The 17152-nt window shown below is 48.1% G+C and overlaps 4 protein-coding genes and 1 long non-coding RNA gene across 5 annotated transcripts; 3 read left to right on the plus strand and 2 right to left on the minus strand.

Annotated features, from left to right (window-relative positions):
• Positions 1-576: 576 nt before the first annotated feature.
• LOC120706018 (uncharacterized protein At2g39795, mitochondrial-like) lies at positions 577-3174 on the plus strand. Its single transcript, XM_039990579.1, has 3 exons — positions 577-926; positions 2279-2658; positions 2759-3174. The coding sequence occupies exons 1-3, from the start codon at positions 639-641 to the stop codon at positions 2916-2918; spliced, it is 828 nt and encodes a 275-aa protein (XP_039846513.1). The 5' UTR covers positions 577-638; the 3' UTR covers positions 2919-3174.
• On the minus strand, positions 2991-4687 carry LOC120709636 (skin secretory protein xP2-like). Its single transcript, XM_039995316.1, has 2 exons — positions 3977-4687; positions 2991-3011 (listed from the first exon to the last, which is right to left on the minus strand). The coding sequence occupies exons 1-2, from the start codon at positions 4685-4687 to the stop codon at positions 2991-2993; spliced, it is 732 nt and encodes a 243-aa protein (XP_039851250.1).
• A 504-nt stretch (positions 4688-5191) lies between these two features.
• LOC120706020 lies at positions 5192-7842 on the plus strand. The gene is made up of 3 exons (XM_039990582.1): positions 5192-5490; positions 6545-6949; positions 7315-7842. The coding sequence occupies exons 1-3, from the start codon at positions 5239-5241 to the stop codon at positions 7462-7464; spliced, it is 807 nt and encodes a 268-aa protein (XP_039846516.1). The 5' UTR covers positions 5192-5238; the 3' UTR covers positions 7465-7842.
• Positions 7843-8214: 372 nt separating this feature from the next.
• LOC120706021 (uncharacterized protein At2g39795, mitochondrial-like) lies at positions 8215-10403 on the plus strand. The gene is made up of 3 exons (XM_039990583.1): positions 8215-8534; positions 9471-9853; positions 9955-10403. Exons 1-3 carry the CDS (start codon positions 8277-8279, stop codon positions 10112-10114), a joined length of 801 nt encoding a protein of 266 aa, XP_039846517.1. The 5' UTR covers positions 8215-8276; the 3' UTR covers positions 10115-10403.
• Positions 10404-12482: 2079 nt separating this feature from the next.
• On the minus strand, positions 12483-14358 carry LOC120706022. Its single transcript, XR_005688152.1, has 2 exons — positions 14230-14358; positions 12483-14124 (listed from the first exon to the last, which is right to left on the minus strand). It is a non-coding gene; the product is annotated as an uncharacterized LOC120706022 (long non-coding RNA).
• Between the last annotated feature and the right edge of the window lie 2794 nt (positions 14359-17152).

Here is a 17152-nt window from a genome sequence, read left to right on the forward strand (position 1 = left end):
TGTGCATGACCTCTTGCTGCTCCGTGGCCTCGGAGGCCTCTACTCTTTTTTTTTCTCTGTCTTGATTTCTCGTTCTTGCTTTGCAAATCAGTACGTCCTGTGTGCGGCTTCATCAGAAGAAGTTCAGAACATGTAATTTGAAAAGGCAAAAGGAGCATGATTGTGCTTGGTCGAAGCTGTTAGCAGTTAGCACCAATTCAAGGGGAAAAGGAACCCGGAAGAAAACAAAACATGCCATCTTGTCGATCAACTACTACCATTGTTTGGCTCGCCTAAAAACTTTGAGGAACCAAATAATTCCCTTTTAGGACCGGAAAAGCTCAACTTGAAAAAGGCGAATTTACATTATGATTGTGCGGGAATTATTCAGTTTCTCGAACAATCCGTCGCAAATTCGCCTTCCCAATTGCAGCGTTCCAGTGTTTCTACCAAAATTCATCGGCGCACACGAAAGCAATAATAAATGGCAACTGGACAAACGCCAAACGCGGCCGAAGAAACACCTCAACTGTCGCTGACGTGTGGGCCATACACCCCCGCCTCCTATGTGCTGCAATAAAGCCGCCCCAATCCAAAACCCAACCAAACCCCCTCTTCCTCCTCGCCTTATCCCCTCCGCCGCTCACCTCCACTCCGCCATGGCCTTCGTCTCCGTCTCCGTCTCCGCCTCCGCATCCGCCACCCTCCTCATCTCCGTCCCGTCCACCGGACGCGCCGGCGCCGGCGCATGCGCCTTCCCGCAGCCCCGGCGGACCCTCCTGGCCCCGCTGCACGCGGCGAAGGGCGCCAAGTCGGTGCCGGTGGAGGTGGTGATGGAGAGCAAGGTCAAGGGGAAGAAAAAGAAGGGGTCCGGCGCCGGGAACCTCCCCGGAGCGCTCGATGTCGAGATCAGGGAGGCGCAGGAGTACCTCAACAGTGACGAGCAGGTGACTCCCTCGTGTTCCCCTCCCACATTTGCAGCTGAATCATTCGGTTCAGGTCCGATTGCGTGCTATGTTTAGCGATAGGATGTAATAACCTCGTTGACGTTCTGGGATTGCGCGAGTAAATAAGTGCCTTACACTTCTACAGAGAGGGAGCTCGTGATGTTTTCCTGAAACATTGTCAAGTTCTAATGTTCTAGTGCTGTCTGTGTGAATGATAGGTAAGAGTTTACTGCTGACTGATAGGTAGAAACTAACAGGAGTGCTGAACTCTAGTCGCCGATTTGCCACTAGTTTGACGTCGATATTTTGCCATGTTAGGAGGAGGAGCTTAATTCGCACGCACAGTGAAAAATAATCCCCATTGTTTTTTACCACTTAATGCTAGTTCGCATAAAGGATTTGCTTTACACAGATAGTTTGATCATCAATTAATTATGGTAGAAATTGAGCAGGCTTATCTCCCAAAAGGATGTGTCGGTAATTTCTTGCACTTGTTGGTTGTGGATTGAACCAGTTCATATTCTACATGGATATCATTTCACAATGTGGCATCAAAATTCTGTAGTTATGTTTTTTATATTCTGTAAGAGGTCACACTATACTATAGATTTGTGATATGAGCTGTTATTCAGAGACCTGCTTTGTTCTTTGCATCTGCTCTCACTGCCCCGTCAGATTATCCAATTTTTTTACTTTCTTGAATTCGTTTTTCTCAGATGTTAACCTGAATATCTGTGGAAGAGTCTAATTACGTAAACCATTTCTTAATCTAATTATATAAACAACCTTGACGCCTCTCATCTAGGTATTTCTTTCTTGTGTCTGCTGCCTGCTTCATGCATATATACATATAACCAATAAAGCATGCTGATGGTACTTCTTTGCGTGTATGTTCTGTAATAACCTTTCATATGAATTACAGTTTAACTTGGTTTCATGTTACCACTTTTTTTTATAATAATATCCCCAATGAAGCTTTTCTTCTGACCAGCTTGAAGCCTGCAATAATTTAGCCGATGTCAAATCATCCAATCATTCTAATGATTTTAGGGGAGTGTGACCTTAAATTAGTGGGACCAATGATTGAGTTTGTTGAGGATTTGCTTGGTTTCAAGTTTTAAACTACCTTGAGGCTCCACGTGAGAGTAATGTTCAAACTGATATTGAGGTTGACTGATTATCTGGTCATGCACACTTCTGAAAAGACTTTAAGCAGATATTACTTTCTGCAAGATTTAAAAAATGAAGCATAAAGTTTGCATTCTGTTACGACACCATTCCCATGTTTTGCAAGTGCTCACACTTTTTAGCTGTAGCTGTATGCCTGTATTCATTTATCATTATGTTGACAGGAACCTGTTCCAGACAACTTCCCTTTTGAAATCCTTGATGAAGATGGTATGAGCGTGGTTATTTTGAAAAGGGACTACAAGGATGAGAAGATTGAGGTTGTTGTCAGCATGCCTAATTTAGAAGGGGGTCCTGAGTTTGATGATGAGGATGGTGAGGGCGATGGTGAGAGTGCTGACAAGGATGATGATGAAGAAGAAGATGAGAGTGCTGGAGATAGTAGCATTTCTTTGAAGGTTGTAGTCTCCAAAGCCTCTGGCCCGAAGCTTGAGTTCACCTGCACAGCCTTCCGTGAGGAGATCACCATCGATGATATGCTGATATTAGAGAAAGCAGATGATGATGGAGAAGAGAAGTTCCCATACGAGGGCCCTGAATTCACGTAAGCAATAGCAGTTTCCGCGTTCAGTTTTCGGTTTCGGTTTTATAATTATGAAATGCTACCTCTTAATGCACTCATTACTGGTTCGTTTCTATTACAGGGAGCTCCCTGTGAATGTGCAGAAAGGCCTGTTCAAGTACCTGGAGCCACGGGGTATCACGCTGTCAGCTACCAACTACATGCACGACTACATGGTGACCAAGCAGGCCCAGGAGTACATCCGGTGGATGAGGAAGCTGAAGGATTTCGTCCAGCAATGAGGAACAGCAACGTGAATTGGCAACATTGTTTTGGTAGCAGCATCGCCTTAGTGTGTTAGATGAATATTACAATTACGCAAAGCTTATGACTCCCTAAAGGAGAGGGAAAGATGTATCTGTCTCAGTGAATCTGTATCAGCTGGCGAATCAGGAGCATGTAGATTTCTAGTTGCATTGTTGCATTTCAAGAAAATTAAAAATTACTGGTTACTTCTAGCTTTAGCTGTTTACCATTTCTGTGCTGCTTCTCTGGGTATATGTCGCCGAGTTCTGATGGTTGATTTGCTGTGACAGAAAGGAGCGTACTCCCTCCGTTTCAAATTGGAGGTCGTTTGACTTTTTCAACCCTAAGTTTGATCACTCGTCTTATTCAAAATTTGTGCAAAACACTATTTTTTTTTGTGGTTTGTTTTATTAATACAAGTTCTTAAAGAATAGTTTAAACTTGATTATATTTATATAAATTTTTTGAATAAGACGAGTGGTCAAACTTGGTGTCAAAAAAGTCAAACGACCTATAATTTGGAACGGAGGGAGTATTCTGCTTTCTAAAGATATTTGTTTCGTTTGAAACGGTGAAGGAATAATTGAATCAGCTTTAGGATATTCTTATGCGAACATCTTGTGGCGGTCTTAAATCCAAGTTGTTTTAGAGTTTGAAGGTATTTGACAAAAATCATATTTTGCCAAAAAAACAATTCCTTTATTCTTCCGCAAGAAGCGCATCCTGGGCCTGGGCAGAAAATATATGGAACAAAACAGGCTAGAGATGAAGCTGACGGATAGGTCCCACCGCTTCCCTTATTCTTAAGCCTCGCAATCCCCCACGCCTTCCGAGAAGGATAATTTTGCTCCTGGACACTCTACAATATTGATTTTTGCTGGTGGACACTACTCAATTTTGTCTTTGCTTATGGACACTTTTTAAGTATGTATATTTGCTATGAGACACTTTAGTCATTAAAATAATGATTTCATGGTTTAGAGAAGAGAGAAAACAAGTAAAATGACCAAAATACCCCTGCAGTGCTATTTGACTTCCCTCTCTCTCTACTCACTCTCCCCTGTTTCTTTTTCCCCGCAGCAGAGCTCGCCGACAGGGCGCGCTGCGCCGTGCTCCTCCTCCCCTGCACGCCAGCGCTCGCCCAGCACCCGCATGCCACGCACCGCGGCGGCGGTCGCGGGGCCTTCTGGCCTGCGGGAGGCGGTGCTGGTCGGGGGCCTTCTGTAGGCGGCGGCGACGTCGTCTCCTGTGCCGGGGTGCAGCGCCCCCGCTCGCCGATCACGGAGGCCGAGATCCGCGCCGAGTTCGCGCACCACGACGGCGCCGTGGCCCGCGTCAACAACGGCACCTTCGCTGCTGCCCGGCCACGGTCCTCGCGGCGCGCGCGCGGTGGCAGCCGACCGCGCGTGGCCGCGGCGGCCACCCCACCGCGCGCGGCCCCGGCGGCCGACGCGTCGCGCGAGGCCGCCGTCAGCGGGAGCAGCGCCGCGCACGCGTGCTCCACGCCCGTGCCGCCGGACTCCAGCGCGCGGCAGAGGTGGGGCACCACGGCGCCGGCCTCCTCCGCCAGGAACCGGCACGCGGCGCCCGAGGACGCGAAGGCGGCCAGCACGGCGACGGCCCGCTCGCGGAAGGACGGAAGGAGGTCGCCGCCGGCGGAGTCGAGCAGCGCCGCCACCGCGGAGACGGCCGCCGTCGTTCTTCCACCAGCCACGGAGGGTGTCGAAGGAGCCGGCGGGGACACCGTCGTCGCCCATGTCGCCATACACCCCCCCCCCGCTGCAGGCCTTAGCCTTATCATCTTGAGCATGTGGCGGATGACGCTGCCCCCGGAGCATCGCCTTGCGCCAGTGGTTCAGGGGGTCGACGACGCCCGATTCATGGGCTGGGGTGGAGCGCGGCAATGATTTGTGTGGGGTTGGGGCGGAGCTACACGAGCAGGGTAATTTTGGTGGGATTTGGGGCTGGCGGCGCCGCTGCTTGGGCTGCAGATGGTGGCCGGCGGCACCTCCTGCCTGTCACCGGTGGTGAACGAGAGGATGGGAACGGACGTGGCTTGGAATTAGATGGAGAGGATAAGATGTCAAGGGCATTTTGGTCTTTCTTTTAATTCTCTTACTTCTTTTACCACAAAATGAATATTATAATACTTGTAGTGTCTTACAGCAAATATATAAATATGAAGAATGTCTATTAGCAAAAATAAAATTAAGTAGTGTCCATAAGCAAATATCAATATTAAATAATGTCCATCAGCAAAATTACCCTTCCGAGAAATGCTCCCAACCCCTAAACCCCGCCGCCGCTCCTCTCGCCATGGCCCTCTTCGCCGCCGCCCGCCGCGCCGCGGCATCCGCGGCCCCCCTGATCCTGCGCGCCTCCTCCTCCACGGGGGCCCACCACGGCGCCGCCCTGCTCCGGCCCCTCGCCGCCGCCGCGGCGCGGCCGCAGCCCCGCGCGATGCCGTTCTCGTCGGCGCCCGCGACGAGGCCCAGCTCCGACGCCGAGCTCATCAGCGTCATCGACTCCAAGATCAAGTACGCCGAGGACTGCGACGACCACGACAGGGTAAGCGAGCCGAATCCCCTATGAGTAATGTAGCGTATTTCGGATGTTGGCGTAGAAGCCCAAGAATTAATCCTTGTTTGGCGCCCTGGTCTCTTGTTGGTGAAAGTCCAGTCACGCTAGCGAGCAAATTTATGGCCTGTTTGGTGGATTGATTATTTGTGTCATGTATTCTGCTGTAAGCGCTGCGAATTGGGATCTGATATTAAGGACAAGGAGGATGTTTAAATAGTATTGTTGTGTTGGTATTTTGGTCCAATCCGTATGTTCATTCCGCGAATGGGAGCGTAGCCCTGTACTCCTGCTTGCCGTTTACACTAAGCTCGTAATTCTTCTGCATGTTCCGACAACTGATTCTTCTGCTCTGAGGCTGAATTTAGCTGTATTAGAGTTTTCCTCAGCAAATTGTGATATTAATTGCAACTCTTCTCTTGATTGTAATCAATTTTGGTGTCTTAGCTTCTTCACTTACTAAGTCACTATATAACTATACCAATACAGAAATTATACGGTTGCTAGTACAAAGGTTTTTTTGGCTTTACTGACCTGACAGTTCTCTGTCATTGAATACATGTGCCTGTTGTCACTTTAATTTTGTTGCTGTATGATTTGTGGAAGCTGATGAATATTTGCTGCTGCTTGGTGTTGTTGTGTGTATTAGTTTGAACAGTGTGGTATTGCCATTGTGGTTCACCTGTGCCAATCTAAAGCATCCATGCTTTGAGTATTACAGATGTCCGGTAGGTAGCAGAGAAACAAATGAATTTATTGCAGTTGTCGATAGCTAGCAGGATAGAAGAGTCTGCCTGCTAATTCAATGTGTTAGCAGTTTACCTAAACTTGTACGATTTTTGGTATGCAGAGTTGAGAAATGGAGATTTATGTATGTGACCCCCACATGATCGTTCTGATGTCAACCAAACAGTTCTAATCTTGGGCAGAGAACCTTGCATTGTCGTTTACTAATTACTATGTAGTTACTATATAGAGAGCTAGCTGTTCATTTTTAGCAGTTTTTGTTTTTAGTTGGTTTCTCATTTGTTCGTCTTGAAATCAGGTTGAGGAGATTCCAGATAATGTCCCTTTCAAAATCACTGATGAGAAGAGGATGAATGCAACATATCATTGTGATCAGATTGAGGTTGTGGCTCACATGCCCAGCCTAGTCACTGGAGATGAGCCTAATCATGACCGGGATGATGAGGATAAGGGCGAGGAGGGAGATGACAGCAATGAAGATCAAGGCGAGAAGCCCCCCAGTCGAGAGTCCCTTACACATTCACTATCACCAAGGGTGATGGCCCTGTCGTTCAACTCAGCTTCTATTCTGATGATGATGATGATGATGATGATGATGATGATGATGATGATGATGACGACGATGACGATGACGAGGATGATGATGACGACGACGACGACGACGACAAGGGCGAGGAGGGAGATGACAGCAATGAAGATCAAGGCGAGAAGCCCCCCCAGTCGAGAGTCCCTTACACGTTCACTATCACCAAGGGTGATGGCCCTGTCGTTCAACTCAGCTTCTATTCTGATGATGATGAAGAAGAGTGTGCTGGAGAGAGTAGCATTTCTTTAAAGGTTGTAGACTCCAAAGCCTCCTACCCGAAGCTTGAGTTCACCGGCACAGCCTTCCGTGAGGATATCACCATTGATGATATGCTGATAGTAGAGAACACGGACGATGATGGAGAAGAGAAGTTCCGCCCTAAATTCACGCAAACAATAACAGTTTCCACGTTCAGTTTTTGGTTCTATAATAATGAAATGCTAGCTGCTAATCCACTCAAGTCTTGTTCGTTTCTATTGCAGGGAGCTCCCTGTGAATGTGCAGAAAGGCCTATTCAAGTACTTGGAGCAACGGGGAATCACGCTGTCAGCTACCAAGTACATACACGACTACATGGTTACCAAGCAGGCCCAGGAGTACATCCGGTGGATGAGGAAGATGTCGTCCAGTAATGAGGCACTGCAACGTGATTTGGCAACATTGTTTTGGTGGCCTAGCCTTAGTATGTGTTTGAGGAATATTACAATTACGCAAAGCTCATGACTCCCTGAAGGAGAGGGAAAGATGTATCTGTCTCAATGAATCTGTATGAGCTGGCGAATTAGGAGCATGTAAATTTCTAGTTGCATTATTGCATTTCAAGAAAATTAAGAATTACTGGTTACTTCTAGCTTTAGTTGTTACCACATGTGTGCTGCTTCTCTGGGTATATGTGGCGGAGTTTTGATGGTTGATTTGTTGTGCAGAAAGGAGCGCATTCTGCTTTGTAAAGATATTTGTTTCGTTTGGAACGGTGAAGGAATAATTGAATCAGCTTTGGGCTGGGCTCATATTCTTCTGCATACGTATTGTGGCAGTCTTAAATCCAAGCTGTTTTGGAGTTCGAAGGTATTTGACAAAAATCATATTTTTCAAAATGATAAATTGATGAGTTGTTTAGTCAATTGAGCACAAGAAAACACACTGCCAATTGTAAGCTGTAGTATTTATCCTTTGGGCTCTCGAAATGTAATTCGCTCTGAGTAGAATCTTGGAGTGGTATTAGTTCCAAAAAAAAACAATTCTTTTCTTCTTCCGCAAGAAGCACATCCTGGGGCCTGGGCAGAAAATATGGAACAAAACAGGCTAGAGATGAAGCTGACGGATGGGTCCCACATCGCGTCCCTTCTCCTTAAGCCTCGCAATCCCCACGCCTTCCAGAAGTGCCCCAACCCCTAAACCCCGTAAACCCTAGCAAGGTTCACACGCCACCGCTCCTCTCGCCATGGCCCTCTTCGCCGCAGCCCGCCGCGCCGCGGCATCCGCGGCCCCCCTGATCCTGCGCGCCTCCGCCTCCACCTCCACGGGGGCCCACCGCGGCTTGGCCCTGCTCCGGCCCCTCGCCGCCGCCGCGGCGCGGCCGCATCCCCGCGCGATGCCGTTCTCGTCGGCGCCCGCGGCGAGGCCCAGCTCCGACGCCGAGCTCCTCAGCGTCATCGACTCCGAGATCAAGTACGCCGAGGACTGCGACGACCACGACAGGGTAAGCGAGCCGATTCCCCTATGAGTAATGTATCTTAGTTCGGATCTTGGCGTAGAAGCCCAAAATCCTCGTTTGGCGCCCTGGTCTCTTGTCGGTGAAAGTCCAGTCACTCTAGCGAGCCAATTTATGGCCTGTTTGGTGGATTGATTATTTGTGTCATGTATTCTGCTGTAAGCGCTGCGAATTGAGATCTGATGTTAGCGACAAGGAGGATGTTTAAATAGTATTGTTGTGTTGATATTTTGGTCCAATCCGTATGCTCATTCCGCGAATGGGAGTGTAGTCCTCTACTCCTGCTTGCCGTTTATGCTAAGTTCGTACTTCTGCACGTTCGAACAACTGATTGTTCTGCTCTGAGGCAGAATTTAGCTGTATTAGAGTTTTCCTCAGCAAATTGTGGTGATTTTTTTACACATCTGATTTTAGTTGCAACTCTTCCTTTGATTTTATTCAATTTTGGTGTCTTAGCCTTTTCACTTGCTATATAACTATACCAATCCAGAAATTATACGGTTGCTAGTACAAAGATTTTTTTTGGCTTTACTGACCTGGCAGCTCTATGTCCTTGAATACATGTGCCTGTTGTCACTATAATTTTGTTATTGTATTGTGGTTTTATTTGTGCAAGCGATGAATATTTGCTGCTGCTTGGTGGTGTTGTGTGTATTAGTATGAACAGTGTGATTGGCATTGTGGTTCACCTTTGCCAATCTAAAGCATCCATGCTTTGAGTATTATAGATGGTCGGTAGGTAGCAGAATCGAATGAATTTATTGCAATTGTTGATATCTATACGGCAGGATAGAAGAGTCTGCCTGTGAAATGATGGTTCTTATGTCAACCAGCCAGTTTTAATCTTGTGCAGAGAACCTTCCATTGTCGTTCATTTTAAGTATTCTTTTTAGTTGGATTCTCATATATTCGTCTTGAAATCAGGTTGAGGAGATTCCAGATAATTTCCCTTTCAAAATCACTGATGAAAAGGGGATGAATGCAATTACCCTTAAAAGGACATATCATGGTGAGCAGATTGAGGTTGTGGCTCACATGCCCAGCCTAGTCACTGGAGATGATCCTGATCATGACCGGAATGACGAGGACAAGGGTGAGGGGGGAGATGGCAGCAATGAAGATCAAGGCGAGAAGCCCCCCCAGTCGAGCATTCCTCTCACGGTCACTATCACCAAGGGTGATGGCCCCATCCTTGAATTCACCTGCACTGCCTATCCTGATGAGGTCATCATCGACTCCTTGTCCGTGAGCCAGCCAACCGGGAACGATGAAATTGACTTAATTGCATATGAGGGTCCTGATTTCAAGTAAGGAGGCAACTAAACTAACTAGTTTTTTTTTGCATATATTAGTGCTTTAATGTATCCCTGTTTTATGCTGACAATCAACATTTGCTTGTCTGCTTCAGTGACCTTGATGAGAACCTGCAGAGGGCATTCCACAAGTACCTGGAACTGCGTGGCATCTCACCCCTGACGACAAACTTCTTGCATGAGTACATGATCAACAAGGACAGCCGTGAGTACCTCCTCTGGCTGAGGAAGCTGAAGGATTTCTTCAAGCAGTAGAGATCATGGCTGTCACTTCCCTCTTCCCAGGCATGAGATAGTCAAGTTTCTTTGCACATTCAGATTTTGGAGCGACAAGCTGCTTATAAGGTTGGAACGTACGATATTTCGTAAATGTAGGATTCGAAGTTCTGTTGCTCTGCTCTTTATTATTACACCCACCGCCCCCTCACCCAGTGAGAGGGCGGTGCCCCAAGCGTTAACCTGATCCTGATTGACACCTCGTGGTGACAGGGCCGCTGCACCCTGATTATATCTTGATCGTTGCGTTGTCTATTGTTTATTGATATATGGAGTAGATGCTTCGATTGATTAGTGCTTTGCCAGAACCGGGTCTGCCCGCCCGGCCGTGGCACACATCTCCCCCTCCCCACCGCTTCTCCACGATGGCCTGGCGCACCATTAGGCTCTGATACTGAGCTAATCCGAAACACTCAGCTGATAGTTAGCTAAGGCTTACGATAAATTCTTCATATAACCTGAACAAACTTCATTTGCATAAACAATGCTTATGAAGATTCACATGCTGGCACAACAATACATATGATTCACTGCACGTTAACAATTTGCTTATTTTTTTTCGAGATGGGCTCACCCCATTTCCATTTCATAGAAAACAGAAATACAGAAGTTTGAACAGCAAGAAATAGAGAGGGAGATGGGGGAGGGGGGGAGGGATAAAGGCCCAGTGCCTCATTCAGAGACCCAAGATCTGATTCGGATGCTCTGTCAAATTACAACCAGTAGTCCTAGGAAGAACAGAACAAGTTCATAACAAGACATGCTTAAACTACCGAACTAGCGAAAAGGCAAAAGACTTGAAGTAGCAGCACCGAATTCACTCGTCAGCCTCCTCGTCTTGGTCTTCATCCATCGCAGCAGGTAGGATCCTCAACGTGCTTGTCGGTTGTTGAGCCATCGCCTTTTGCACGCACGCCAGCAGCGTCTTGACACCATCCAGAAGTTTTCCTGGTATCTCCGGTGGGTATAGGCCTGCCCAGTATGTCATAAAAGAGCAAGCATGAAAAATTATTTCAGACGGGTGCTTAATCAATTTCTTGTCAAAGCATGCTTTATTTCGGCACTTCCAGATTTCCCAACAGATAGCTGCAAACCCAAGATGGTGAACTGCACTACCCTCAGGTAACCATTTATTGATCCACGCATGGTATTGCAAGACATTACCTGGTATATTATTTGCTCCCAGGCAGAGTGCCACAAACCCCCAAGTGACTCGGGCCACAGGTCATTGGAAGAACAAGTGATCTACTGTCTCAAGTTGAGAACAGAAAGAACATGCAGGGTTGCCAGGCCATTTTTTTTCTGACAATATTTTCTCTGGTTAGAACAACCTTGTTTTCCAAGAGCCATGTAAAGATTTTAATTTTATACGGTAGTCTAGATTTCCAAATATGTTTGAAACATCCTCTGGGCTGGCATCTAGAAATGCGGTCATAAACTGAATTGGTGGCGAATTTTCCATTGCCATTCCATTTCCAGATTATCTTATCCTGGGTATTTTCAAAGTGGAAAGAGTAAACTTTGTTTACCAATTCCAACCACTGGCGGCAACCATATGTTAAAGCTAACTCGTCCATCCAATTGTAAGAACTCAAAAACAGTAATCTGTTTGTTTGCACAGAGATCAAAGAGCACAACAATTTGCTTATACCAAAATATAAGCAAGAACATCATGAATAACAGTAGCCATAATGAATATGATGTGCTATTATTAGTTGCTTGTATGACTGTGATCTACATGTAATTTCCAACATTTGACTTCAGAACTTTCAGTTTTGTCCACTTAACTATACCAGTTTTCTGAAGCGACTTGGTACTTCTGAAGTGCTGATCACTGCGAAGGAATTCAATCCATATACGAGTATATCTGAGAACTCACAGTTTCGAATGTCAAGTGTACAATTTTGTTTGCTTTCTAGATTTAAAGATTAAAGGAAAATCATATTTTTCAGAACTGAACTTAGCAGGCAACAGCCTATATTGATTGAGAGATTCATATATGATAATGTGATCCTGCAATCTCTGGTATTCGCTAGTGCTTGCTGATGGTGTAGCGGTGCTCTAGTCAGAACGTAAGACAAAAGGACAAGATTATAAAATATCAATGCAAGAAGAAAGAATACACTAGAGCACATGAGCCACAGTGGTGAATGACAAACTTGCTCAGTATTACATAACTAATGAAGCAAACATAACTTCGGAAGTATCATGGAGCGAATTAGGCCCAGCTCAGCATAACTTGAAAGATAACTTGAAAGTTTACTACTTTTGAACCCTGTGATGAAGCATCATAAGGTTGGCAGCATCAACAGAACATCATGCTGACTGGAATCAAGGAGATAATATATTATATTACCAGAAGTATTGCCACGTCAAACAAGAAGTGAGCATCAGGTAAACAAACATGACACTCGAATAATAAGTTGTTCAGTGTTGACAGATGACAGATAATAAGTTGCATATGCAGGAAATAAAGAACAGATGTGAATGCAGAAAACCCCACCATACATAATGTGTTTAGTCACATATACTAAAAACGAGGACCTGACAGCTTAAAACGTGACAACAGCTGTTAGAATATCAAAGCAAACAGAACAACTGCATCCACTCGAATAACTCTCCTAGTATTAGGCTATTAGCACCTAATGAAGAGCTTGGTTACATACAAGATACATGACTAACCAATGTCGCTGGAAGCCACAAAGGAACACCAGCAGTGAGAGTACCAAATTGATGTAGACTTTGGAGGTCGAACTGTCCAAGTCACCACTGCCCAAAACTGGAGTTCAGGCCCTATTCAACACCATTACTATGAAGGCACTGATGCCTTGCCAACTTAGCATAAGGGAAGCTTCTCTAGCTTTCAGTGACCATCGGAAAGAGGCAAAGACCATTCCACAAAGCAGGGAATATAGAGCAAACATGGGGCCAGAAAGTATTCTTCAAGAGTGCAGATAACATGAACTTCCTTCTTGTCCATATCATACGACATGAGTTCATCACGCAACCCACCAGTAAGGTAAATCAAATTACGCTCCGGATGTGCTGCAACCAACACGTAGAACTCATATCTGCTGCGATGATGCCTTCCAAGGAGGTGCGTGATGCTCACAGAATGTTCCAGGGTCCACTGCTCATTGCCATTAGCCCCCAGTGCCCAAACTGATAGCTGGTTGTCATTACGAAAATCCATGTGCATAGCATACAGTCAGCCCCGAGAATGCGCGATCAAACAGTCATCCTTTCTGATCTTGGGCCGTATGTAGCTGTGCGGCATGCGGATTTTCCGCCAAGTCTTGCCTTCTGTGTCTACCGACGCTAGTGATAAATCAGTGGTAACTGAATAGAGGGTGTCATTAAATAATATGGTGTCTGTATCATGGTCCACTCTAGTGTAGTCGCCCCACTCACTCTGCCTGAAAACCCAACCTCCAGTTTCCGACGAGTAGATCTCCATTCCAGTTACTCTGAAGGATTCACTCGTCACGAACATGAAAACATAGAAGCAGGAGGGCACGGCCGGGTCGAACCCCAAACGGACAAAGTGCAGAAGATGCCTAGCCTCTGTAGGCGGCAACAGGATCCATTCCTGAGTCGCGGGATTCGACACGACGTACTCTGGCTCAAACGGAGACGATCTCCAGACTTTCCAGAGGAGAAGGCTGCTGCAGCACTCCACGAACATGGGACCTGTATAGCCCTCCAAGAGAGGGGGAGAGGGGTCGGCCAGCGTCGTCCTCTCCCGGACAAGTTGAGGAACCGGGGGCTGTTGTGGTCGTCTTCCTGACGGGGGAAGCAGAAGAAGCCGGACAGGGTCTGGGGCGATTTCTTGCGGAGGTCCGGGTCGGAGCAGAGGGCGAGCCAGGATCTGGACACGCACTTGAAGCGGCACAGCGACCTGTAGGGCACCCGCGAGAGGATCTCGAGGACGAGGTCCTCGGAGAGGCTGGGCACGCGCTGCTTCTTCCTCGACCTCCTCGCCATCCGATCTGCGAGTGGTGGGGGATTGGGGTCATCTTGCTTCCCCATTTCTTCGATGGAATGGGTGTTCTTGGATCAAAGATTAGATGGAAAAGAAGGGCTAGCAAGCTAACCTCAGTGGCGAAGCTACAGACCGGATGGCCTAGCGCTAGCCGGAGGCACCGGGAGCGGGATGCTGGGCGCCGGCGGCGGCTCAAGGGGGGGGGGAAGCAGTTTGCAGAGGATGGGGAAGAAGTTCTCTGTTCTGTTGGCGGTCTTCAGCCCAGCCCAATAAAGGGTCATGGGTAGCTCAAAGTTGAAGTCACACACAACACAAGTACTCAACTGTGGCTTTTGTCAAAGCCACAGTTGAGACAAGAATACCTTTGCCCCTTCAAATAAACATTTGAACACCATAACCGGGGAATATTTGAACAGCATAACATGGCAATATGATATTTACCAGCCGGATTGATAGCAAATGGGTCAAAGCAAGCAGGCTGGACATCGTGCTTCTGGGCCAAACCGGCGCAGCGCTCCTTCCTGTGTTGACACCGGATGCTGAACGAATGGCCAGCAGCCATTTATGTCTCTCCGAGGTAGCTGTAAACTACTTCAGATGAACTGTACGTATCATCCCCGCCGCCCTCGACCGACGGCGTCCCCACCGCCTAGCAACCCGCCGTCGCCGTCGTGCTTCCCTGCCCCCTCTTCTAAGGCCGCCGATGGCCAACGCCGCCCCATCCATCCCCACCCCTAACCTGGCGGCCATCACCACCGCGAGCTGGAGGAGGAGGAAGAACAGTCGCACGGGCCCACCTGCAGCGACTATCACCCTTCTGCGACGCATCGGCTCGCAGCAGCATGCGCGATGAATAGACATCGCAGGGGAGGTGGGGTTGACTTCCTTGTTCTGTTGGTGGACTTCATTCAGCCCAGCCCCAAGGAAGGGTCATTGGTAGCCCAAAGATGAAGTCTCACACAAAGATGAAAACGCGTTGCCATGAGCCAGGCCATGACATGAATTGCAGTTAGCAGTTGTGCGAAAGGGCTTGTAGCCTAGTGGTTATAAGAGTCTCGGTAGCACTTGAGGTCCTAAGTTCGACTCCCCATGAGAGCGAATATTCTTGGATTTAACGGCGCTGTGCATTAAGTGGTAGGCGACGTTCCCGTCGACAGCAAGGCACCTGTGGTGACTTCGTCAATCTCGAGGTTTTGCCGGCTCAGTCTTCGAAGATGCTTATAGGGGTAGAGTTTGTGTATGTGTGTTCATAGGGGTGTGAGTGTGCGTGCGTTGTGAATATCTGAGTTGTACTGTGTAATCTCAAAAAAAAACTGAGCGCTGCTGTTTCTAAGTTGTAACGAACAAAGTTGGGATGTTTTTCTTTTCTTTATTCAGGTTTTGCCGCTTCACCATCTTCATGTTCTCCATATTTTTTATTATTTTTGTTTTTGGTGTATGCTTACAGTTAATACTCTTACTTTAGGTTGGTACAGTTAACTTTGAGAACGTGCAAAGGGCATTCAACGGAACTGAGTGTCAGTGTAAATTTCTTGCAAGAGGTCTTCAATCCATTTTTATAACTGTAAGATTTTTGGGCGATTAAGTGGGATAGGAAAAATCACATGTACCCTGTTAAAGCACTACTGGATCCGCCCCTTCTAGAGGGTGAGTCACATTAATTAACGAAATGATTCTGTAAATTTACCCTCGATCCATTATATTTGAGGACGAATTTCAAACAATGGACGGTGGAGTACTACTTTTAAAAAACAAGAAACATAGTTTCAAAGTAATGATGGTCTAGACATGCATCCACATCCACAGCTATTTAGAGAGTATCAATATCTGGCGGCACCATAACGATTAATAACAACCTATTATTCGCAAAAAAAGACCTATTGATTTGGAAGCTGAAAGCAGTGCAATCGTGGTGCTGGTGCTCTGCTTCTTCTCCACTGTTGCAGCCTTATAGGCATGCACATGCAGAAAGTTATTATTCTGTTTGAAACGTGAGTATGAAATACTTTTCCACGCGCGATGTATTTCTTCTGATGTAATTTTTTTCTTTATTTGGCAACAACTGTGATACAGGTGCGGCTATGGTAGCTGCAATTGACTTGTGCATGCATAGAGTTGAACGAATAGACCTAATCACTATTTTTATAATTCGGTCGGTGCATGCACCCCCAGCTTTGCTCCTGCTATACTGGATGCATTCATGCATGGTAGAAGTGCTGGTACCATGAAACAAAATCTTTACATGAACATGAAGGTCCTTTCAATTCAATCTGCACGGTTCTAGGTCACGAAATCTACGACGGTCAGTGGCAGCTGCGAGAAGAACATAGCGCACTCGTACCTGATCCTGCAGTCCTCGCTGCAAAACACACACCAGTCGCACCACGCTTCCCGCGAGCCGCAGCCGCTAACCGTGCATCCATGGCTGCCGTCGTCCACCGGCGGCGGCGCCACCACCGCCGGCACCGGGGCCTCCAGCTCGGCCATCTTCCACGTGGCCTGCCGGACCGCCTCCACGGCATGCGCGCGGCACCGCACGCACTCCTCATTGCTCCACCACGTGGTGGTGTTCTTGCTGCAACCGCCGCCAACACCGACGCCGCCGCCGGCAGCCTCCGCCGCCTCGCCCTCGACCTGCCTGATGTGCCGCGTCGCGGCGCCGCTGGCGTCGCCGGCCTTGTAGAGGACGAGGGCGAGCACGTAGGCCGCCACCTTGTGCCCCGCGGCGGCGGCCTGGCCGAGCAGCTCGGCGCCGCGCGGGCGCGCGCGCCGGTGCGCGAAGACGAGCGCGACCCCGGCGAGGAAGCACGCCTCCGGGTTGCCGGTGGCCGACAGGCTGCCGACGACGGCGAGGTAGCGCTCGGCGTCGGACCACAGCATGGCGGCCGCCTCGCGCTCGAGCGCGACGCGCCGGCCGACGGCGCGGTCGCCGCACGCCGCGCGCATGGCCCGGCAGCTGGCGCGCAGGCTGCGGAGGTCGTCCACGGGCCGGGGCGAGGTCGCCGCGACGAGCCCCGCGATCTCGACCGCCATGT

Source organism: Panicum virgatum, chromosome 5K (genome assembly GCF_016808335.1).
Source record: "Panicum virgatum strain AP13 chromosome 5K, P.virgatum_v5, whole genome shotgun sequence".
In the NCBI taxonomy this organism is placed as follows: Eukaryota; Viridiplantae; Streptophyta; class Magnoliopsida; order Poales; family Poaceae; genus Panicum; species Panicum virgatum.